At 35.3% G+C, this 27,224-nt stretch overlaps 1 protein-coding gene across 1 annotated transcript in view; it reads right to left on the bottom strand.

Annotated features, from left to right (window-relative positions):
* CFAP47 (cilia and flagella associated protein 47) overlaps window positions 1–27,224 on the bottom strand; it is a 490,506-nt gene that overhangs the window by 383,613 nt on the left and 79,669 nt on the right. The window contains exons 21-22 of the mRNA XM_065916701.1: window positions 24,630–24,724; window positions 3,554–3,695 (exon numbers count right to left, since the gene is read on the bottom strand). Coding sequence (XP_065772773.1) covers window positions 3,554–3,695; window positions 24,630–24,724 — 237 coding nt within the window. The remainder of the gene's footprint in view (window positions 1–3,553; window positions 3,696–24,629; window positions 24,725–27,224) is intronic.

The following is a 27,224-nucleotide window of genomic DNA, read 5'->3' as shown; positions in this document are numbered from 1 at the left end:
AACTCTTGTTCTGTCTCTGAAAACTGTGTTTTTCACTTTTTAGTATGTCTGATACATTTTTCCTTGATGCTTAGATATGATGCACTGGGTAAAGGAACTGCTGTAAACAGACCTTTAGTAATGTAGTAGTAAGTTGTGGCGGGCAGAAACATTCTACAATCCTATGATTAGATCTCAGTCTTTTGGTGAGTCCATGTCTCTAGAATATGAACTTTACATGTCTTTCTCAATCTGCACGCCACTACTACCAGTTTGGGACTAAATGGTTAGAGTGGGCTGAGTTGCTTATTAATATTTCTTCTCTCGCACAGAGAAGGTTAGAGGAGACTGCAGTTGGATATTTCCCTTCCCTGAGATCAGGGAGTTTCTGATAAAACCCCAGAAAGATCTGGTCAATGAGTTTCTCCAGAGGGCAGACCTTGTTAAGCAGAACAGAATGCTTTGGCATATTTCAAAATTCCTTTTCCTCACCCTTGCCAGAAATATGCGAGTATTTTTCTCTCATAATCACTTAAGAGAATCAAGTCAAGCTCCTAGAGGTAAAATTCACAAAAGTATGAAAGGGGCCCCATGGAGTATGACTGGGGCCCCATAGAGACTGTTGCTATCAGACTTGATCATGCTGAACTTCCAGCAATTCACAGTTACAGTACAGGCTTCCTTATCCAGGCATTGATTCCCAAAGGAACTTCTACTTTGGAGTTTCTGTTCCATTCAATAAGTTGTGATTCTCTGTATTTGCCCATGAGTCTCTCCATTTTCAGAGGCATGAGTTTGCCCTGTGACCTCACTTTTCTTACAGATCTAAGAAGATCTGTTGATTTTTCAGTTTGCTTAGCTTTTTAACTTGCTGTAAGGATGGAGCGGTGACTTCTAAGTTTCTTATACGCTGAACCAGAAACCAGAGCTGAAAAATCTATACTTTTTGAAACTTACCTTGAGGATGTTTATAATCCTTAATGAAAACTAAAGAATCTTACATGTTTATGTCAATATAATTCCCTGGAAAGAAACCAATTTCTGATGCAAAAACTCACATATCTTACAAGCAATTTTATTTTACCAGTGGAATTAATAGATGCCTTGGCAGGAAGTTAGGATATGTAGAATAAGAGAAAGGCACAGATAATTTCCATCACTGTGTTACCCCAAACTCTTGTCATGAGAAATCTTAGGAAAAGACAATGTTATGGCCCATATACAAGAAATGGCTAAGATATTCTGCCTATTTTCAAATTGGCAATTGGGGATTAACAGTGAAAATAATAGACTGGTTGTATCTTTTAAAACAAATCATTCTTTGGCCATATTATGACACCATTTAGTGATCTCTATTTCACTTATCAATTTGATAAATTGATATAAGAGAATTTTATCTCTATTTTATCAATTAGATAAAGAATTGATGCTTTTGAACTGTGGTGTCGGAGAAGGCTCTTGAGAGTCCCTTGGAATGCAAGCACATCCTAAAGGAAATCAGTCCTGATATTCATTGGAAGGACTGATGCTGAAGCTTAAACTTCAATACTTTGGCCACTTGATGCAAAGAACTAACTCATTAGAAAAGGCCCTGATGCTGGGAAAGATTGAAGGCGGGAAGAGAAGGGGACTACAGAGGACGAGATTGTTGGATGGCATCACCGACTTAACAAACATGAGTTTGAGCAAGCTCCAGGAGATGGTGAAGGACAGGGAAGTCTGGCATGCTGCAGTCCGTGGGGTCACAAAATGTTGGACACGATTGAGTGACTGAACAACAAATTTTGCTTTTACAAAGCTATATTCTACCCAATACAGATTATTAGAGAAATATTTTCTGGAGAAACTGTTCCTCAAGATTAAGGTCTCACATACTAATATTTTGGTTCCCCCCTAGATTAAAACATTCACTGGCATCCAGTTTGTCACAAAAAAAAGATATAATAGTTGGTGCTGAAGCCAACACTGTGAGACTCACTAAGAAACATAAGAGAACAGGCAAGACTCGATCGACATTTAAGGAACTCCTCAACATGAGGGAGGCAGATATAAAAGAAAAATGCTTCAGCAAAAATTGAGACAATGTACTCAACTGAAGAAAAGCTCAAATAATTTATAATATAATTACAGACAAAAAGTGTTGCTTTCATTTTTAAAAACTCCATAAGTAAAGAAACAATAAGAAAAAAAGTTTGAAAATCCTGTTAGTTTATAATCACCAAGATAATTTTTTAAGACATAAAATAGTCAATTCAGAAAAAAAAAGTCCTGGGAAATAAAATGAAAAGATGAGGAAAAGGACACTAAGGGAGAATATATAAGATAATTAAAATATACAATATAATCAAAGAGGTACAAAATCTAACCAATAGGAGTCAGAAAAAGAAATATGGAAAATAATGGCAAAGTGTTTTTTGAGGAAGCAATTTAGGGAAACATTATAAAATTCAAGACAATTACTTTCTGGAGTGAAAAAACCCACAAGAACTAAGGGCAATGGTAAAGTTTATATCGGGTGATCAGATTTCATCTAACATAGGCAGTAAGATCTCCAATATGCTATAAATAAACTAATAAAAGCTAAATATGGAACAAAAGAAGAGTGAGACACCAAATTATTAATAATGGTATATTATAAATAGTCACATTCCAGATGATGCTTTCTGTGATTCTACATTTTCCAATTTTCCTTAATGATGATACATTAATTTTTAACTATAAAATAAGTGAATTATATTTTCTTTTTCATTAAAGTAATTTGCCTAATCTAAAAAGATATCTTAAAACAAGGGATAAATTTTTAATTTCATGGAACTTCTCTACCAGTTGTGGAATTACTATCTGTATTTTAAATGGGAGTGAAATAAAACCCTATAGTGTATATGCTGCTTTAATGAGGCTTCTCTAACTTCGTGCCAAGTACAATTATTAACTGATCACTATTTTATTATTAAAGACAACTAATGTCAGAACAATAAAAAAAAATACAGCCTAATATAAACTAGACTTAGATTTTCAAGAAAAATACTTAAACACAAAATACAATGCAAGCCTAAGCCAGTCAAAAGATAGTCTGCAGAGGGCATCAGTTTTACACTTGAATATCTGAAGAAAATGAATAAATAAATAATCAATAAATAATTCAAAATTTTAAAATAATTATCCTTCTTTACTTGCACTTAGTTCTTTAGTAACTCATCCCTTTGGGAGAAAACATTCCCTTAAATAAAATTTTCATCATTTTATTTTATAACCAATGCATTTTCTTTTAACAATTTCTATTTTGAAATAATCATTTAAATTGCCCACACAAAAAATAAAGTACTAACCTGACCTCTGTTTTTAATTACATCCTATTTTTTAAGCAAAGGTAAATCATGTGACAGTATATCCATGCTATTTATCAAAATTCAGTCTCACAGACTCACAAACATACACAAGAACCATATAATAAATTTACTTTCTAGCATTTCTATTTTTAAAAAATGAATATCATGCTATAACTTTTTAAACTTTCAGCTATGTAAGAATGAATGTTGATATGCATATCAGTTGAATGTTTCACATTACATACCAGTAGCTTGGATATAACATAGTTGAATATCTGGTCGTCTATTTGGAATCACATTAGAGTCTGACAAACGACACTGAGAGTCAAGTTCTGAAGCTGCAAAGAAATTAACTCGAACTTGCATGGTAAAGTTGTACGTTGCCACCTGTTAGACAAAAAATACATTATAACTGCCTATTTTTGGTATAAAAATCGTGATATTTTAGAATTTAAAAACAGGGTACATTATTATGTTGTTTCAGGTGTACTACATAGTGATTTGATATTTGCATATATTATGAGATGATCACCATGATAAGTCTAGTAATCAACTGTCCCCGTACAAAATTATTACAATGTCATTGACCATTTTCCTCACGTAGAATATTACATTCCTGTGGTTTATTTATAATTGGAGGTATGTATCTCTTTATTCCCTTTACCTATTTCATTTTATACAATTTTTATTGTATATATTTAAAGTTTACAACTTGATAATTTGATATACATAATGAAATAACACAATCAGGCTATTAATATATCCATCACCTCACGTAGTTACTCTGTGTGTGTGTGTGTGTGTGTGTGTGTATATGAAAGAGAGAGAAAGAACACTTAGGATCCACCCTCTAAGCAAATTTCAAGTATAAAGTACAATACTGTTAGCAGAACTAACATATCATCCAGCAATATCACTTTTGGGTATTTACCCAAAGGAGCTGGAATCAGGGTCTCAGAGAATTACCTGCACTCCTACGTTCACTGCAACATTATTCACAATAGTCATGATGTGGAAATAGCCCACATATTCATGAAAGGATGAATGGATAAAAAAATAAAGGTGATATACACATACAGTGGAATATTTCTCAGCTTTAAAAGCAGCAGGAAATCCTGCCATTTGCAACAACATGGATGGGGCTGAAGGACATTATACTAGATGAAACAAACCACACATAAAAGCACTAATAATTTATGATCTAACTTACACGTGGAATCTAAGACAGTCAACTCAGAAGCGGAGAGTAAATGGTGGTTGCCAAGGGTTGGGGGAAGGAAGATATGGGGAGACGTTGATCAAAGGGTACAAAGTTTTAGTTATGCCAGATGAATAAGTTTAGGAGATCTGATGAGATATTATGGATTTAGCAAAATAGCAGTTTTTTAAAAAAGACAGTTTCAAAAAAAATTGTCTTGTGACACTGAAAGTACATTTTTTTTCAACATAAGACTTGGCTTATTTTTCATGAGTCCAAATAGAATTCTTAAAAATAAAAAAAAATGACATTAGAAATAATTCTTATTAATTCAAAATGGACCAAAGATCTAAATATAAAGCCTAAAACTATAAACTTAGCAGAAGAAAATGTAGGAGAAAAATATTTCTTAAGTGCAATATCAAAATAATCATCTATAAAAATAATTAAAGTGTACTTTATTAAATTTTAAATATTTGTTCTGTTAATGATAATGTTAAAAAATAAAATTACTAGTCAAAAACATTATTTCTGAAAAAATTCAATTTGCATCCTAAATATATAAATAACACACAAAGATTAATAGAAAAAATAAGTAACCAATGATAAACTATGAAAAAGATTTGAAAAGAGAGTTCAGAAAAGAAAATGTACATACATGTTACCATATAAAAAGATGCTTAACATCATCAGACATGAGAAAAATGCAATTTAAAATCACAGAAGATTAACACTTCACACCTATCAAAATGCTTAAATAAAAATGATACCACCAAGAGCTGATAAAGATGCAAGCACCTAATACATTTATGAATAGCTGATAGGAATGTAAAATTTTCTCGTCATTTGGGGACAGTTTTCCAGATTCTTAGAAAATTAAATACATGCTTAACATAAGGCTCAGAGATGCCCAACCCTAGATGCATACCAAAGAAAAACAAAATTTTTTTTCATACAAAAGACTGCATGGAAATGTTTTCGCAACCTTATTTATAATTGTGAAAACCTGAAACCAAGCCAAATCCCTTCCAAATACTGAATAGGTAACAAATTTTGGTAAAGACATATAATAAAATACATTTCAACAATAAACTGGAATGAACTGCTGTTAAACAGAAAAATATGGATGGATTTCAAATGTATTATTCTAAGTGAGAGAAGCCAGAATGATAAGGCAACGTACTTTATAATTTCATTCATACAAGTGAAAAGACAAAATTACACAAACAAAATGAGATCAGTGTTTGCCCTAAACTGAAAGTGGAGGAGAGGGTGACTACAAATAAACACAAGAAAAATTTAGGAAATTTTGGAAAGGTGATTTTCCATGAAATATCCAGAAGAGATAAATCCATAGAGACTGATTGCAGATTGGTGGCTGCGAGTGGCTGGTGGGAAGAGACATGGTGAGAAACCACTTAATGGGTAAAAGGTTTTACTCTGGAGTGATGGAAATGCTTTGAAATGAGATAGAGGGCGTGGTTATACCATACTGTGAAGGCACTGCGTTAATTCCAAATGGTTAATTTTACGTTACAGAAATTGCCACTCAACAAATTATGATTTTTAAAAATATGTGAAGGACAAATCAATCAGTGGCTTCCAGGAATTACCCAGATAGTCATCACGTGATGATCTCAAGACCCTAGAGAAGTAAAACAATGTTTTTAATATAAGAACTAAATATTAATAATAAAAAGGGTATACTTAGAGCTTGCCATGCATATTACCCAACTAGGCAAACTCTTGGGCTTTCATTTTGTTTTTATTTAACACTACCTGGCTGCTATGGTCTGAAAATGTCTCCCCCAAATTCATATGTTGAAATTCTAAGCCCCAAAAATGATAAAATGAGGAGGTGGGGCTTTGGGATGTGCTTAAGCCATGAGGCCTCATGACTGGGGATTAGAGTCGTGTAACTATAATTAGTGCCTTATAAAAGACACTCCAGAGAGATTCCTAGCCTCTTCCATCCCATGAGGGCACATCAAGAAGTTTGCAACTCAGAAGGGAGCCCTCACCCTAATAGGCTGGTGCCATAATCTTAAGATATCCAGCCTCCCGAACGTAAGAAATAAATTTTTGTCACTTATAAATCACCCAGTCTGTGGTACTGTGTTACAGCAGTCTGAACAGACTAAGACACTGACCACCTCATTACCAATACCATCTCACATCACATCATCTTTTGTAAATAATCTGTTCTTATAACAGAATTATAAAAGCATAAAAATACTGTAAAATGTATTATGTTCATGGATATTTCATTTATTTTGAGCATGCAACTCACTCCCATGATAATCTATTTCTGTAGTGATACCAGCACACAGATGTCAAGGGTTAAACTGAATAAAGATAGAGTTCATGTACAAATACTACCCCCTTCCATATTTCAGTTCTTAAAACATCATTTGATCTTATTTCTCCTGGAATTTCTCACTATTAATTATCAACAACCAGTTATATTTTGTCTCATTTCTATTTTATCACTTCTGGTTGTTTATTTTTTTTTCTTCCTGTAAAAATGGCTGTAAATCCAGAATAACTACTATGAAATGTTTACCCAAAGGTTACATATCCTTGAAAGGCAGGAAAAGGATGGTGGATTTAAAAAAAAAAAAACGGTTGGTGGAAATAGTGAACAATGTTCACTCATTTCCAAGAACTTTAGGGAAAATATAAAGCAGGAAAATATAGAGCAGGAACAGGAAGGATAAAAAAGAAGGAAAGATCTATACCAGCACAGTCAAATACAACTTTCTGTGATGATGAAAATGTTCTGTACTGTCCAGCAGCCACACATGGATACTGAGAACTTGAAATGTGGCTATGTTAACTGAGAAAATAATTAATCTTAATTAATTTCAGCTTTCATGTAAATATATATGACTAGTGACTACCACGTAAGGAAGCACAACTCTATACTCTGGCCCAGAAGACATATAAGTGGCCCATAAGGAAAGGAAGGGCTTGAGTGACTTAGTGTAAACAAAGTCCATCAAGGATGCCAAATAAAACAGAAATTGTCTATCAGCAGTTTTGATTGCATCCAAACCTGGTGCAATGTAGGAAAGGAAGGGTTACAACTAGAAATAAATCAAGTCCTTTACTGCTGATTTCACATTTTCCTGCTGCCTTAGGTCAACCAAGAAAGTACCATTGGCTATTTATATCTGCACACACACATATGAAGACGGATAACTTACAAGTAGCTATAAATACAGTGAAGGACATCTGAAATGCTGGGAAACCAGCTAATCAATCTGCCTCTGGCACAAATTTAGTGAGCAAAATCTCACAGGGTGTGCTGTCTCTGCAGCATTTTTCTCATTGTACTGAATTACACTGCGATACACTAGGTAAATCTCCTTTAAACTACCTAGCAAACATAGAACAATTAAAAATGTGAAGCAATGTGTGGCACTGCAGAAAATTATAAATATGTATAATTTCGTACTGAATTTAGAAATCCTTGAAGAGTCATGGTCCAGACATTAAGAAAGATTTCTGAGTTTTTAATTGTTGAATGTGTTAAACAGTAAATGGGACTAAAAAAATGTCAAATTGCATATTTTATTGTTGCTGTTTAGTCACTAAGTCGTGTCTGACTCTTTTGTGACCCCCATGGACTGTAGCCCACCAGGCTCCTCTGTTCATGGGATTTCCCAGGCAAGAATACTGGAGTGGGCTGCCATTTCCTTCTCCAGGGGAATCTTGTCGACCCAAGGATCAAACCCACATCTCCTGCACTGGCAAGCAGATTCTTTACCAATGAGCCACTTGACAAGCATATGCATCCTCCCAAAAAGTCATGTAACAGACTTAAATCAGATTATACATTTTTTCTAATCTTTAGTAACCACTACGTTACATGCTTTTGTGGATGAAGGATATCATTAAAAGCATAGTATATACACCCACTGTATAAAAATATAAAATCACAACATTGACTTATTAAGAAAGATGTAACTCGATCTCAGTATACTTAAAAACCTGTAAATTACTGTCAAACTTACATTTCTTTTCTTTACTGAACAATGTGTGTGTGTGTATGTGTACGTCTGTCTGCATCCACCAGTACACATGAAAGATACAGATGCAGGAACTGGGTAAGAGAATGATACAATTGAATACTTTAAAATAATAACTTGTCACAATAGGATTATTTTCTTTTAATGTTGAATTTCTGTTTTTATCAAAATTATAAGGGTAGATACTTGCAAAAATAAAACAAAAATAATCCTACAAAGCTTATTTTGAAAATCAGCATTCCCTTCTCTCCACCATTGTATGCTCACGCCACACACACACATACACAGATGTAATCATTTTCAACTCTTAGAGTTATTTCTTTTGGATTTACCTCAACACAGCTAAATAACCTACATAGAGTGTTATAAAACAATAAATAAAGCTTCAGTAAATTTACATCTAATTAAATAATACAAAGGATATTCTCTAATCACTTGGAATTATGTTAAAAATCAGTAACACAATGAAGTTTGGTAAATGCACAAATATGTAGAAATTTATAACATCCTAAATAACTACAGGTTCATGAAGAAATTATATGAGAAAATACAAACTCTGATGAATGGAAAACACAAAATACCAAATCTTTTAAGATACAGGTAAAGCAATGCTTAGAGGGAAAACTAAAGCCTATAAAACCTATGTAAAAATTAAAAATCTCAAATCAATACCCTGACCTTCTACCTTGAGAAATAAGACTGTCATACTGAATAAAGCAAGTCAGACAGAGAAAAACAAGTATCATATGATACTGCTTATATGTGGAATCTAAAAAAAGGCAACAGATAAACTTATGTACAAAAACAGAAATAGAGTTATGAATGTAGAAAAGAAACTTGTGGTTACCAGAGGGTAAGGGATTAATTGGAATATTGGAATTAACACATACACACTACTATACATAAAATACATAACTAACAGACCACTAGCAAGCACAGGGAACTCTACTCAATACTCTGTAATAGCCTATATGGGAAAAGAATCTGAAAAAAAGAGGATACATGTATATGTATAACAGATTCACTTTGCTGTATAATTAACAACATTGTAAATCAACTACACTACAATAAAAATTTTAAAAAAAACAAGAAAAAAGAAAAGTAAACTAAACTCAAAGCAGAAGGAAGTAAATAATAAAAGCTAAAGTGAAAATAAAATAAACAATAAAAAAAAGTATAGAAAATCAACCAAAAGCTGAATCTTAAAAATATAGACAAAATGGACAAACCGTTACATAGGCTAAGACAAAAGGTGAGATAATTTATTAAAATCAGAAATGAAATAGGGGAAATTGCTACTTGCCTTACTGAAATAAAAATACCAAGAGAACACCATGAATAACTGCATGCTGCCAAATTAGATAACTTAGGCAAAATTCCTCAGGAAGACATAGAAAATTTGATCACCTTCATCCTTGAAGTGGGGTGAAGATGGTCAAAAGGCACAAACTTTCAGTTACAAGATAAATGAGTCCTGGGGATATAACATATAGTACATGACTATAGTTATTGGTACTGTATTGTATACTTGAAATTGGCTAATAGAGAACATCTTAAAAGTTCTCATCACTAAAGATCTAAATGTAAGACCAGAAACTATAAAACTCCTAGAGGAAAACATAGGCAAAACACTCTCTGATATAAATCACAGCAGGATCCTCTATGACCCACCTCCCAGAGTAACGAAAATAAAAGCAAAAATAAACAAATGGGACCTAACTAAACTTAAAAGCTTTTTCACAACAAAGGAAACGATAAGCAAGGTGAAAAGACAGCCTTCAGAATGGGAGAAAATAATAGCAAACAAAGCAACTGACAAAGAATTAATCTCAAAAATATACAAGCAGCTCAATTCCAGAAAAATAAGCGACCCAATCAAAAAATGAGCCAAAGAACTACACAGACATTTCTCCAAAGAAGACATACAGATGACTAACAAACACATGAAAAGATGCTCAACATCACTCATTATCAGAGAAATGCAAATCAAAACCACAATGAGGTACCATTACACGCCGGTCAGAATGGCTGCTATCCAAAAGTCTACAAGCAATAAATGCTGGAGAGGGTGCGGAGAAAAGGGAACCCTCTTACACTGTTGGTGGGAATGCAAACTAGTACAGCCACTATGGAAAACAGTGTGTAGATTCCTTAGAAAACTGGAAATAGAACTGCCATATGACCCAGCAATCCCACTCCTGGGCATACACACCGAGAAAACCAGATCTGAAAGAGACACATGCACCCCAATGTTAGTCTCAGCACTGTTTATAATAGCCAGGACATGGAAGCAACCTAGATGTCCATCAGCAGAAGAATGGATAAGAAAGCTGTGGTTTATATATACACAGTGGAATATTACTCAGCTATTAAAAAGAATGCATTTGAATCAGTTCTAATGAGGAGGATGAAACTGGAGCTTATTATACAGAGTGAAGTAAGTCAGAAAGAAAAATACCAATACAGTATATTAACACATATATATGGAATTTAGAAAGATGATCCTATATGTGAAACAGCAAAAGAGACGCAGATGTAAAGAACAGACATTTGGACTCTGTGGGAGAAGGCGAGGGTGGGATGATTTGAGAGAATAGCATTGAAACACGTATATTACCATATGTGAGATAGATTGCCAGTCCAGGTTCAATGCATGAGGCAGGGTGCTCAGGGCCGGTACACTAGGACAACCCTGAGTGATGGGATGGGGAGGGAGGTAGGAGGGGGGTTCAGGATGGGGGACACATGTACACCTATGGCTGATTCATGTCAATGTATGACAAAAATCACTACAATATTGTAAAGTAATTAGCCTCCAATTAAAGTAAATTAACTAATTTTTAAAAAAGTTCTCATCACAAAAAAAAAATTGTAACTACTTGTGGTGTTGGATGTTAGCTAAACTTATTGTGGTAATCATTCCATAATATATACATATATCAAAATACCATGTCATACCTTGAAAATTAATGCATGTTGTATGTTAATTGTATCTCAATAAACAAACATGGAAACTCACCCAGAAGAAGAGAAAACTTTTAAAATAAAGATGAAGCTGGGGGCAGGGGAAAGTAGGGAAGAACTATTGGCCTTAGTTTATCAAGGGAAGTCAGAGTATTTTCAGCAGAACAGAAAGTTCTCAAAAGAGAAAATATAAATACTAAAGGAACATCCGTCCATATCAGAATGAGTGATAGCAAATTAAACCAACATTCAATGGCCCCCATCCTAAGCAGGGCATTAGACAGAGGAAAATCATGTAAAATCTATCTAAAATCTAAGAGGCAATACCGACAAAGAATTGAAAAATGAGAAAGAAGAGGAACTCTCTTTTTGTTGTGGATGTTATAAATTTTTACTAAGAGAAATATATGCAAAAGTTAAAAGCAAAAGATTATCTATGATTTGATCTGACACAGAAATGGTATTCCAATTTAAGGCCTGGGATGGCAAATACACTGTATTGCCTAACAAAATCATGACATGTTCAATGACATATATTTGGTTTTCTGAGTTGTCTTGTTCAGATTTGTATCTTTTTAATTCACAATAGTATTTCCTAATATTCTACAAAATCCTGATAATTTCTGTCAATTACTTTTCTTTCTTTCCACTGTATTATAGGTTTTATTAATTTCTACAAATACTCTTGTATATACAATTAAAGGCTTAAGCATAGGATAATTATCCACCAACCACACTTAATAACAGAAGAAACAAAGTGAAGTTGCTCAGTCGTGTCCGACTCTTTGCGACCCCATGGACTGTAGCCAACCAGTCTCCTCAGTCTATGGAAATTTTCCAGGCAAGAGTACTGGAGTGGGTTGCCATTTCCTTCTCCAGGGGATCTTCCTGACCCAGGGATCGAACCCAGTTCTCCTGCATTGCAGGCAGACACTTTACTGTCTGAGCCATCAGGGAAGCCGAAGAAACAAACTATGACTGCAAATTTCTCCCTATGAATATGCAAAATGGAACAGAAAAGAGATTATATAAAAATAGTCACTGACATTTTGATGATGGCAACTTTATGAAATTGAAGATTCTGAATGCTAATAACTAGGAGGAAAGTAATAAGCCTCAGAAAAGTATATGAAAAGTTTTTTTCTATAGGCTAGAGAAATATATAGTATTCTTCATCATATTTGGATTCCTAACATGGTATCATGACAGGCCAGGAGGCTGAGAATATAACATTTACATCTAAGCTCTATACCTCACCAACACCTAGTCTTGACAAGTCCCTTAGCCTCACTGTGCATCAGCTTCTACAACGGGAAAAAGGAGAAAAATCTAAGGTCTCAATGCTTGTCTTATTGGATTCAAATGGAAATTGATATCAGATAGGAGGGTACTTTATAAACTCTAAGTATTATATAATTATCAATTAAAGGATTATTATAATTAAAAAAATACAAAACCTTAATATAGCTAATAGATTGAATTATTTAGTGAACATATGACAAAACATGGTTTTTCCAGTAGTCATGTATGGATTGGACCATAAAGAAAGCTGAGAGTCAAAGAACTGATGCTTTTGAAATGTGGTGTTGGAGAAGATTCGAGAGTCCCTTGGACTGCAAGGATATCCAACCAGTCCATCCTAAAGGAAACCAGTCCTGACTGTTCATTGGAAGGACTGATGCTGAAGCTGAGGCTCCAATACTTTGGCCACCTGATGTGAAGAACTGACTCACTGGAAAAGACCCTGATGCTAGGAAAGATTGAAGGCAGGAGGAGAAGGGGACAACAGAGGATGAGATGGTTGGATGGCATCACCGACTCAATGGACATGAGCTTTAGTAAGCTCCAGGAATAGGTGATAGACAGGGAGGCCTGACACGATGCAGTCTATGGAGTTGCAAAGAGTCAGACACAACTGAGCTACTGAATAGGACTGAATTGATGACAGATAAAGTCCAATATCAGATGACTTCAATGATGAAATATATCACTAATATAAAGAAGAATACATCCTTTCAGACTTTGTGTGGATCACAATAAACTGTGGAAAATTCTGAAGGAGATGGGAATATCAGACCACTTGACCTGCCTCTTGAGAAACCTGCCTCTTGAGAATGCAGGTCAAGAAGCAACAGTTAGAACTGGACATGGAACAACAGACTGGTTCCAATAGGAAAAGGAGTATGTCAAGGCTGTATATTGTCTCCCTGCTTATTTAACTAATATGCAGAGTACACCATGAGAAACACTGGGCTGGAAGAACCACAAGCTGGAATCAAGATTGCCAGGAGAAATATCAATAACCTCAGATATGCAGATGACACCACCCTTATGGCACAAAGTGAAGAAGAACTAAAGAGCCTCTTGATGAAAGTGAAAGAGGAGAAAAGGAAAGTTGGCTTAAAGCTCAACATTCAGAAAATTAAGATCATGGCATCCGGTCCCATCACTTCATGGGAAATAGATGGGGAAACAGTGGCTGACTTTATTTTGGGGACTCCAAAATCACTGCAGATGGTGATTACAGCCATGAAATTAAAAGGAAAGGAAGGAAAGTTATGAACAACCTAGACAGCATATTAAAAAGCAGAGGCATTACTTTGTCAATAAAGGTCCGTCTAGTTAAGGTTATGGTTTTTCCTTCTGAACTGTGGTGTTGGACAAGACTCTTCAGAGTCCCTTGGACTGCAAGGAGATCCAACCAGTCTATCCTAAGGGAAATCAGTCCTGGGTGTTCATTGGAAGGACTGATGTTGAAGCTGAAACTCCAATACTTTGGCCAGCTGATATGAAGAGCTGACTCATTGGAAAAGACCCTGATACTGGGAAAGATTGAGGGCAGGAGGAGAAGGGGATGACAGAGGATGAGCTGGTTGGATGGCATCACCGACTCAATGGACATGGGTTTGGGTGGACTCTGGGAGTTGGTGATGGACAGGGAGGCCTGGCGTGCTGCGGTTCATGGGGTCGCAGAGTCGGACATGACTGAGCAACTGAACTGAATAATCCTTCATAATTGTTTCAAAAATAGAAGAGGAGAAAACTCCTCTCAACTCATTCTAAGAAGTCACTATTACCCTGATACTAAAACCAGACAAAGACAGCTGAAGGAAAGGAAACTATATATCAATACTCCTTATGAATAGGGATGCAAAATTCAAGATAATACTAGGAAGCTATCCAGAAATAGATAAAAAGGATTATACTCCATAACATAAAAAAATCAATCAATATAATGTTACCATTATTAATAGCAGCAAGCAGGTCAAATTGTTAGCAAATAAATCATTACTATTGTATGGTGTCTTATTATGCAAGAAGAATCAAAGAATATTAAATGCAATTTAAAAATTCACCTTTCATCTATGGGGCTGGCAGAATACTATATACACTGATGATGTATATACTACACTACATATATATTGTATATATATATATACTATACACCAATTATATATATAATTGATGCATCCCAGTTGCACAATGAAAGAAGAAAGTAAGCAACATTTACTGTTACAAGTGGCGAATACTATTGGTATAACCTTTCTGAAGAGCAATTTGACAACATATATCAGCAGTCTAAAATATGTACGTAGAGTTTGATCCAATTTTTTTACTTCTATGAAAATATAACGAAAGCATATAACATGAAAAGTTATCTACAACGACATTTCTTACAGACTCATTTATAAAGTCAAAAAATGGAAAAATCTTAAATATAATAACTTAGTTTGCAAAAAACTCTTAGCTTAATAATGCTGACATAGTATAGCCATAAAATATCATCCTTAAAAATTAAATTACATTTAGAATATTTGATGATACAAAAAGCAACTCATAACATTTCAGTTAATACATTCACTAAAAAAAGTACAGGTTAAAAATGCTCATAAAGTATTATTTCATTATAATTAGAGATAGAAGAAACAAAGACACTCCAAAATACAAGCAATGGTTATTGTTATTTATCAGGATTTATTTATTGTTTATGTTTTCTTTCTGCCTTCTAAAATTTCCATTTAATTTTGACAAAAGACTTAAATAATCAGGAGAATATTATTGACATGCAAGATTGAAATATAAGTTGATGCTGAGAAAATTTGCAAATGGTTAGGAAATGTGAGAGTTGAGCAGGCTTTGAAAGATATTAAAATACTGCAAAAATTAAGAAGATAAACATCCTCTGCATCTCTTTAAATAACTTGTTGATTATGCTTTTGTTTAAAATAAGAAAGTCACAGATTGTGTTATTCAACAAATAATTGTAACAATTTGACAATATGCCATGCACTTCAAAATCCTCTGCTGAAAAGATAAAAGGAAAATCTAAATAACATTAGTATTCTGATATTATCTGACAGCCTAAATTAGGCCAAAGGAAATTATTCCTAAAGTGATTTTTTCAAAAAAAGCAAAGATGTTCTCTTTCTTCTGGTTAACCTTGCTAAACAGTATCTATCTAAATGTCATTGGTCCATGGATGTATTGAATAGATGAATATTATATACTAAACCTGTGAAAACCAAACATAGCATGGTATACATCATAATGTTGTATAATGCAACAATGTATATAAAAGCAAAATTTTTCATCTTCTTTAATATCAGAAAAGTAGCCTACACTAGTCAAAACTAGAACAGGACTGCTGGCTGACACCAGAGCTCCACAGCGTAACCCGAGGGTCTGACCCTGTCCTCTGTCTTTGTGATGGGAGTTCCTCTGTCTTTTCCAGAGCTGGACGCTGCCTCACACCTAGTCTTGGGAGAGTAGGTGTTTTTAAGACCATCTGGACAGTATATCTGACTGAATCCAGTTAAGTCCTCTATAGAAACTTCTAAGATTTTGGCAGGCAGGAATGGAGAGCTACTCATCTCATGGCTACCCAGGACCATCTTTGTGATGAAACATGAAGAAGGGACAGGCTAATCAATTCTTCCTCTTAAGAACGTCAGTGACACCTTGCGAAGCTAGAATGGAAGCTGGGAACACAGAGCAGTGATGTGGCATCATGTTCCAGAATAAAACACATACCTGGAACCAGAAGGAGGAAAGAAGCAAGTGATGACTGCACCAGAGCACCTACTCCATGTGAGCTGCTGCTGCTTTTTCCCCTGCATTAGCACCTTAAATCCCATTGAGAGAGTCAATTCCTAGGCAGGTTGATAAGAAGTCCAGGGGTCCCCATGGAGAGAGGGGTCTGGAATTCTCAAGGAGGAGGAAAGGACAAACTTTTTTTGTCCCTCTACATTCCTTAGGATTATATAACAGTAATGTATCCTGCTTGAGGACAGTCTCTGGAAAAACCCTTCTGGCTCATCCTGTTATCTTAAGGTGCAAATTAAGGGAGTGGGTCTAGTGAGGTCTTTACAACCTCCAGACATCCTTTTGATTCACTGTAGTAACTAATTAAAAGTATATAACTCCATTGCTAACACTAGTGAGGGGGCACTCTTTCTGCCCCCTTCTGATGTCTATGTCAGAACTTTCTCTATCTCTTTTATACTTTAATAAAATTTTATTACACCAAAACTCTGAGCGATCAAGCCTTGTCTCTGGCCCTGGATTGAATTCTTTTCCTCAGGAGGCCAAGAATCCTGGTGTCTTCCATGGTTCAGCAACAAACTTTCACCATCATCAGGATATTCCTCTTCAGGATCAGGTACCTGATGCTTCCTGCCTGGGGAGAGTTCTGCTGTCAAATCAGGTGGCTTTCCTGCCAGTCCAGTGACTTGGAGTCAGAAACATATGGATTCACTTTTTAATACAAGAGATCCAGCCCTGATCCTTTGGAGTGGGAGCACTGACTCTAAGACCCTAGACTACCAGAGAACTAAACCTAGGGAGTATCAAATAGTGAGAACTCACACAAAGGAAACCACTGTAATACAACACTTGGCATCACCCAACCACCAGTAGCACCCTGTGCAGGATGCCTCATCTAAACAACAAACAAAACAAAAATACAAACCAAATCATCAGCACAGGATTACCACCTCACTCAGCCTTGCCCATCAGAGGAAAAACAAACAAATGAACATCAACTCAGCACAAATCTCACCCTATAAGAAGCTTACACAAACCACTGGACTAACCTTAGGAGGGCAGAAACCAAAAGGAAGAAGGCATTCAACCCTGAAGCCTGGGAAAAGGAGACTTCAAACACAATAAGTTCAAAAAAAAAAAAAAGAAAGAAGGAAAAGACAGACAAATACTACACAAATGAAGGAACAAACTAGAAATACAGAAGTCCAAATAACTGAAGAGGAAATAGGCAAACTACTGGAAAAATAATTCAGAATAATGATAGTAAAGTAAAAAATAATGATCAAAAAGCTTGAAAACAAAATGGAGAAAATGCAAGAATCAATTAACAAAGACCTAGAAGAATTAAAGAATAAACAAACAAACAACACAGTTACTGAAATTAAAAATACTCTAGAAGGAATCAATAGCAGAATATCTGAAATAGGAGAATGAATCAGTGAGCTGGAAGATAAAATGGTGGAAATAATTTCTGAAGGGCAGAATAAAGTAAAAAGAATAAAAACCACTGAGGATAATTGCACAGGTCTCAGGGACAATATCAAATGCACCAACATTCAAATTATAGAGATCCCAGAAGAAGAAGAGAAAAATAAAGGGTATGACAAAATTTTTGAAGAGATTATAGTTGAAAATTTCCCCAACATGGAAAAGGAAATAGTCAATCAAGTCCAAGAGCTGCAAAGAGTTCCATACAGGATAAACCCAAGGAGAAACATGCCAAGACACATACTAATCAAACTAACAAAGACTGAACACAAAGAAAGAATATTAAAAGCAGCAAAGGAAAAGCAACAAGTAACATAAAAGGGAAACCCCACACATTTAACAGCTGATCTTTCAGCAGAAACTTCAGGCCAGAAGGAAATGGCAGGATATATGTAAAGTACTGAAAAGGAAAAATCTACAACCAAGATTACTGTACCCAGCAAGGTTCTCATTCAAAATTGATGGAGGAAAAAAAAGCTTTTCAGACAAGCAAAAGTTAAAAGAATTCAGTACCACCAAACCAGCTTTACAACAAATGTTAAAAGGTTTTATGACAGACTATTCTTTTTGGAAACCAAAGTCACTGCAGATGGTGAATGCAGCCATGAAATGAAAAGATGCTTGCTCCTTGGAAGAAAAACTATGACCAAACTAGACAGCATATTAAAAAACAGAGACATTACTTTGTCAACAAAGGTCTGTCTAGTCAAAGCTATGGTTTTCCCAGTAGTCATATATGGATGTGAGAGTTGGACTATGAAGAAAGCTGAGTGCCAAAGAATTGATGCTTTTGAACTGTGGTGTTGGAGAAGACTCTTGAGAGTCCCTTTGACTGCAAGGAGATCCAACCAGTCCATCCTAGAGGAAGTCAGTCCTGAATATTCATTGGGAGGACTGATACTGAAGCTGAAACTCCAATTCGTTCGCCACCTGATGCGAAGAACTGACTTATTTGAAAATACCCTGATACTGGGAAAGAGTGAAGGTAGGAGGAGAAGGGGACGACAGAGGATGAGATGATTAAACGGCATCACTGACTCAATGGACATGAGTTTGAGTAAACTCTGGGAGTTGATGATGGTCAGGGAAGCCTGGTGTGCTGCACTCCATGGGGTCACAAAGTCAGACACAACTGAGCGACTGAACTGAACTGATGGTCAAGAAACAGAAGAGAAGGAAAAGATCTACACAATTAACCAAAAACAATTAAGAAAATGGCAATGGGAACATGTATATCAATAATTACTTTAAATGTAATCAGATTAAATGCTCCAACCAAAAGAAAAATACTGGTTGAATGGATACACAAACAAGACCCATATACATGCTGTCTACAAGAAACCCACTTCAGACCTAAAGACACATATAGACTGAAAGTGAGAGGATGGAAAAATATATTCCATGTAAATGGGAAGCAAAAGAAAGCTGGAGGAGCAAACCTCATATCAGATGAAATAGACCTTAAAGTAAAGAAGAATACAAGAGAAAAGGAAGGACACTACATAATGGTCAAGGGATCAATCCAAGAGGAAGACATAACAATTGTAAATATCTATGTACCCAACATAGGAGCACCTCAATACATAAGACAAACACTAACAGACATAAAAAGAGTAATTGACAGTAACACAATAATAGCAGGAGACTTTAACACCCTACTCACACCAATGGACAGATGAAAAAAACAGAAAATTAATAAGGAAACCCAAGTCTTAAATGATACATTAGATGAGAAGGATCTCCTTGAAATCTTCAGGACCTTCCATCCAAATGCAACCTTCTCAAGTGCACATGGAACATTCTCCAGGATAGACCACATCTTGAGTCACAAATCAAACCTTAGGAAATTTAAGAAAATTGAAATCATATCATGCATCTTCTCTGACCAAAATGCTATGAGACTAGATATCAATTACAAGAAAAAAAACTAAAAACACAAACACGTGGAGATTAAACAATACATTTCTAAATAACCAACAGGTTACTGAAGAAATCAAAAGGTAAATCAAAATATTTCTAGAAACAAATGATAATGAAAACATGACAACTCAAAACTTATGGGATGCAGCAAAAGCAGTTCTAAGAGGAAATTTTATAGCAATACAATCCTACCTCAAGAAACAAGAAAAACATCAAATAGACAGCCTAACTTTACATCTAAAGCAATTGGAAAAAGAACAAAACATCCCAAAATTAGTAGAAGGAAGGAAACCATAATGATCCAAGCAGAAATAAATGAAAAAGAAATGAAAGAAACAGTAGTGAAGATTAATAAAACTAAAAGCTGGTTCTTTGAGAAGATTAATTGACAAATCTTTAGCCAGACTCATCAAGAAAAAAAGGGAGAAGAATCAAATCAACAAAATTACAAATGAAAAAGGAGAGGTTACAACAGACAATGCAGAAATACAAAGGATTATAAGAGACTATTATGAACAACTGTATGGCAATAAAATGGATAACCTGGAAGACATGGACAGATTCTTAGAAAAGTTCAATCTTCCAAGACTGAACCAGGAAGAAATAGAAATTATGAACAACCCAATTACAAGTACTGAAATTGAAGCTGTGATCAAAAATTTCCCAGAAAACAAATGCTCAGGACCAGATGGCTTCACAGGAGAATTTTATTAAATATTTAGAAAAGAGGCAATACCTATCCTTCTAAAACTCTTTCAAAAAATTTCAGAGGAAGGAATACTTCCAAACTCATTGTACAAGGCCACCATCACCCTGATACCAAAACCAGACAAAGGCAACACAAGAAAAGAAAACTACAGGTCAATATCACTGATGAACATAGGTGCAAAAATCCTCAACAAAATTTTAGCAATCAGAATTCAGGAACACATAAAAAAGCTCATACACCATGATCAAGTTGGGTTTATTGCAGGGATGCAAGGATTCTTCAATATATGCAAATCAATCAATGTGATACACCATATTAACAAACTGAAAGATAAAAACCATATGATAATCTCAATAGATGCAGAAAAAACCTTTGACAAAATTCAGCACCCATTTATGATTAAAACTCTTCAAATAATGGGCACAGAAGGAACCTATCTCAACATAGTAAAGGCCATATATGATAAGCCTACAGTAAAGACTATCCTCAATGGTGAAAAATTAAAAGCATTCTCCCTAAGATCAGAAATAAGACAAAGGTATGCACTTTCATCACTGCTATTCAACATAGTTCTGGAAGTCCCAGCCATAGCAATCAGAGAAGAAAAATAAATAAAAAGAATCCAGGTCAGAAAAGAAGCAAATCTCTCACTGTTTGCAGATGACACGATACTGTACATAGAAAGCCCTAAAGATAGTATCAGAAAATTACTTGAGCTAATCAGTAAATTTAGCAAAGTTGGAGGATACAAAATCAATACACAGAAATCACTTGCATTTCTATATACTAACAATGAAAAATCAGAAAGAGAAATTAAGGAATCAATCCCATACACCACTGCAACAAAAAGAATTAAATATCAAGGAATAAACTTACCTTAGGAGACAAAAATACTGTACACAGAAAATTATAAAACACTGATGAAAGAAATCAAAGATGACATAAACAGATGGAGAGATATTCCATGTTTCTGGGTAGGAACAATCAATATTGTGAAAATGACTATATTACCAAATGCAATCTACAGATTCAATGTGATCCCTATCAAATTACCAATGGCATTTTTCACTGAACTAGAACAAAAATTTCACAATTCATATAGAAACACAAAAGACCCCAAATAGGCAAAGCAGTCTTGAGAAAGAAGAATGGAGCTGGAGGAATCAACCTTCCTGACTACAAAGCTACAGTCATCAAGACAGGATGGTACTGGCATGAAAACAGAAATCTAGACCAATGGAACAAGATAGAAAGGCCAGAAATAAACCCATGCTCCTATGGGTACCTTATTTTTGACAAAGGAGGGAAGAATATACAATGGGGCAAAGACAGTCTCTTCAATAAATGATGATGAGAAAACTGGACAGCTACATGTAAAAGAATGAAATTAGAACACTTCCTAACACCATACACAAACATAAACTCAAAATGGATTAAAGACCTAAATGTAAGACAGAAACTATAAAACTCTTAGAGGAAAACATAGGCAGAACACTCAATGACATAAATTAAAGCTAGATCCTCTGTGACCCACCTCCTAGAGTAATAGAAATAACAAAAGTAAACAAGTGGGACCTGATTAAACTTAAAAGCTTTTGCACCACAAAGGAAACTATAAGCAAGGTGAAAAGACAACCCTCACAATGGGAGAAAATAATAGCAAATGAAACAATTGATAAAGGATTAATTTCCAAAATATATAAGCAGCTCATACAACTCAATGCCAAAAAATAAACAACCCAATCAAAAAGTGGGAAAAAGACCTAAACAGACATTTCTCCAAAGAAGACAGATGTCTAACAAACATATGAAAAGATGCTCAACACTGCTCATTATGAGAGAAATACAAATCAAAACTACAATGAGATATCACCTCAGACCAGTCAGAATGGTCATCATCAATAAGTCTACAAACAATAAATACTGGAGAGGATGTAGAGAAAAGGGAATGCTCTTGCACTGTTGGTGGGAAGGTAAATTGATACAACCTCTAAGGAAGACCGTATGGAGAGTCCTTAAAAAACTAGGAATAAAACCACATGACCCAGCAATCCCACTCCTTGGCATATGTTCTGAGGAAACCAAAACTGAAAGAGACACATGTATCCCATTGTTCATTGCAGCACTATTTACAATAGCCAGAACATGGAAGCAACATAGATGTCTATCGACAGATGAATGGCAAAAGAAGTTGTGGTACATATACACAAGGGAATATTACTCAGCCATAAAAAGGAATGCATTTGAGTCAGTTCTGATGAGGTGGATGAACCCAGAACCTATTACACAGAGTGAAGTGAGTCAGAAGGAGAAAGATAAATATCGTATTCTAATACATATATATAGAATCTAGAAAAGTCGTACTGAAGAATTTATTTACAGGGCAGCAGTGGAGAAACAGACACGTAGAACAGACTTATGGACATGGGGCGAGGGGAGGAGAGGGTGAGATGTGTGGAAAGAGTAACATGGAAACTTACATTACCATATATAAAATAGATAGCCAATGGGAATTTGCTGTATGGCTCAGGAAACTCAAACAGGGGCTCTGTATCAATCTAGAGGTGTGGCATGGGGCGGGAAATGGGAGGGAGGTTCAAAAGGGAGGGGATTTATATATATATATATATATATATATATATATATATATATATATACACACACACCTACAGCTGATACATGTTGAGGTTTGACAGAAAACAATAAAATTTTGTAAAGCAATTATCTTGATAAAAAATAGAACAGACCATAGTGAACTCTGTAGACAGTATAATTCCATGTGAACCATATGTGCACCCATAGCATATATCCCAATTTAAGTATTGCAACTAAGAAGGCAAAATTAATCTTTAGCATCTTCTCAAATCTTAATGTATCAATATATTTTCTTAACATTTTTCCTCCTGAAAGCTAAATAACAGCTATTATTGCTTCAAAAATAAGATTTTAATCTCAGTAAATTCTGTAGTTAAGTAACATTACTTAGAAATGTGTTACTAAAGATATACTTTGTTAGCATTCACTACATCTTCTTATTGTGTTATTAATTCCTTTCACTTATTCTATCTATACAAGGCATCATGCCAGTTATGCTGGGACATAAAAAAATGTTTTGACATAAGAGTCTTGTACTCTAATTGCCATATAAACAGTCTGATTCTTGTTTGGAAGGATACGGCAACATGCCTTTCCATATAATGGTAGCAAGAAGTTCTCTCTTTGGCACTTCTATTGCCTTCAAAGAAAAAGCATATCACAGATTGTCCCTGAAATGTTTCCAGTGGTATCCTTTCCTCATGGGACATTCTAGGAAAGGTTTTTTTTTTTTCCCTTTGATTTTCTTCCTTTGTTATTTTTGTTGATGTTTTTAAATCACTGAACATCAAGGAATGCTATCCAATAACCAGTGGCATAGCTGATGCTGCTGCTACTGCTGCTAAGTCGCTTCAGTCGTGTGACTATGTGCGACCCCATAGACTGCAGCCCACCAGGCTCCTCTGCCCATGGGATTCTCCAGGCAAGAGTACTGGAGTTGGTTGCCATTGCCTTACCCCTCTTAAATCTTCACTGCATGTCTTTGGTGATTTCAGGTGATGGTTCCAACAGCCTCAGGCACACCCTACTCAAAGACAAGCACAAAGCACATGCTTGCTCGAATATCAGTGATTTGGGGGTTAGCCTCAACTTTGCTCTCCTTCACAACATGTCATATCTTAAATTTTCCAGAAAGCATAATTGAGACCAGAAACCCATATAGAATCCTTATGTGTGTCCTCTGTACCTCCTGAGATACATTGCAAGCATGAAGCCAGACTCCACTGGCAACCATTTTACTGAACGCAGGCATGCTCACAAGTAGAAAATGATCCACTACAAAAAGAGCTTAACCACCTTTGATAGCTTCTTAGTTAGGATTATTTTAACTCCACTGCTCTCCAGTAATATGAGTAATAGAATGCTGAACTTACTTCTTTGGGAGAAAATGCTATGTCACACTCCACAGATGTCTCTTTCTCTAAGTCCAAGAAAAATATGTTAGGAGATGCAGGGTTTGTGAATATTCCTGTAAGACCAGAAAAAAAAAGACACTTTTAAAAAATGCCAGATATATATCTAAGTATTACTGCTAAATGTGGAGATGAAACTTTGAGAAACCTCAGCAAAACATTCATAACAATTAAAAAGTAGTTGCTGAATCATCTGTGTAGGGCCGCATAAGGCTGCTTCGTTACTATCTCAACAGTTAGGACCTTATATGGAACAACTGACTGGTTCAAAATTGAGAAAGGAGTACAAGGCTGTTTATTGCCACTCTATTTATTTAACAGATCACATATACACAGAACACATCATGCAAAATGCCAGGCTGGATGAGTTACAAGCTGGAATCAAGATTTCTGGGAGAGAAATCAGCAACCTCAGAAATGCAAATGATACCACTTTAATGGCAGAAAACAAAGAGGAACAAAAGACTCTTGATAAGGGTGAAAGAAGAGAGTGAAAACGATGACTTAAAACTCAATATTAAAAAAAACCCTAAGATCATAGCATCTGGTTCCATCACTTTACAACAAATAGAAAGGGAAAAGGTAGAAGCAGTGAGAGATTTCCTCTTCTTAGACTCTAAAATCACTGCAGATGGTGATTGCAGCCATGCAATTAGAAGATGATTGCTTCTTGGCAGGAAAGCTATGACAAACCTAGACAGTGTATTAAAAAGCAAAGACATCACGTTGTCAACAAAGGTCCATATAGTCAAGGCTATGGTCTTTCCAGTAGTCATGTACAGATGTGAGAGCTGAACCATAAAGAAGGCTGAGTGCCAAAGAATTGATTCCAAACTGTGGTGCTGAAGAAGACTCTTGAGTCCCTTGGACTGAAAGGAGATCAAACCAGTCAATCTTAAAGGAAATCAACCCTGAATACTCATTGGAAGGACTGATGTTGAAGCTGAAGCTCCAATACTTTAGCCACCTGATGAGAACAGCTGACTCACTGGAAAAAACCCTGATGCTGGGAAAGAGTGAAGGCAGGAGGAGAAGGGGATGACAGAAGATGAGATGGCTGAATGGCATCACTGACTCAATGGACATAAACTTGGGCAAACTCCAGGAGATGGTGATGTTCAGGGAAGCCTGGCATGCTGCAGTCCATGGAGTTGCAAAGAGTTGGACATATACTCAATCAGCAAAAAGAGAGGGTAAACCTATTTTAAAAATTTCCAAAGCTTAAGAAGGCTATCACAGTCTTATTCAGATGAGTGTAAAAAGTTGTAAAGGTCAAGGTCAAATAACTGACTGAATCTTAGGTCTGAGGAATTGAGACTCCCTCTCCAGCAAAGATGGAGAGGGGAAGAACCAGACCTCCTCTGATGCCTTATAGAATTCACAAAGAAGATAGACACAATTTTGTACAAGGAAAAATTTCAATGTAACGGCATAACTTCAAAAACAAAGGCATTGGGTGAAAATACACACAACTGTCAAAAAGCAACACAAACTTCAGGGTAAAAAATTATAACCATTTAAATAAACCTCTAAAATAAGTTCTTAAAGACTGAATGCTAGCTACAATGGAATATCTATCTTCATCTAAACAATTCTAAAATCGCTTTTTCTCCCTGAAGTTTTCAGATTAATCCAAGGAATGATAATTTCAATTACTCCTGTCTGGAAATAAACTTAAATAATTCATTCCACCCTTCTCCATCCAGGTAAAATCTCACTCAACTTGATGTATGATATAAAAACCATTAGACTAATGGACCAAAAAAATCCATTAAGTGTTAATTAAGACAAACATGTTTGTGGTGTGGAAAAAAATACATATTATACAGCAAAGAATACCCACCTAGAATGACTATATATCTCAAATATATAAAATATAATAAAACAGATATTCTTAAATATATCTGTAGTATATATAAACATATAAACTGTGAAATGCAGTAATCCAACATAGCATTAATAAATACTTCCTGAGTGCCTACAACATGCAGAGAGTTACATCAGACAACTCTAGCAGAAAGCAAAATTTGGAACTGTAGTCATTGAGCTCATGAGCTCACAGTAAAGACGACAAACAAGTACAAGGCTCTTTTTAATACAAGCTACAATTTTTGTCACAGAAGGATGTTTATGTGTTAATATACTCATATTAATAAAATGTATTTTCTGGACATTTTAAGTATAAACTTTATTGCAATTATAAACTTTATTAATAATTATTATTAAGATCGACTTATGTACATCCTAAGACTGTGTCAACAGTTTGCTGTTGAGACCCAATGCTACTGGAAATAGGAAACCAACAAAGCTTTTCAGATGGGATAAGATCTTTATGTGAAAGAGATCACTCTCTGGTATAGGTGTGAGGGAAAAAGGCTTGGAGGCTGGGAAAGCATTTTAAAAGAAGATGCAGTGGCCTAGAAGGGAAATTTGAGCTAGGGCTAAGGCAGAACTGTGGAAAGAAATGCACCTTGTTGAGTAGCTCTACAGAATAAACAGGAAGAGTCTGTGAACCATTAGCAAGATGCATGAAAGCATATGAGGCAATCAGAGCAA

This window comes from Muntiacus reevesi, chromosome X (genome assembly GCF_963930625.1).
Source record: "Muntiacus reevesi chromosome X, mMunRee1.1, whole genome shotgun sequence".
NCBI lineage: Eukaryota > Metazoa > Chordata > Mammalia > Artiodactyla > Cervidae > Muntiacus > Muntiacus reevesi.
This window is presented reverse-complemented; position numbering and strand designations above follow the sequence as displayed.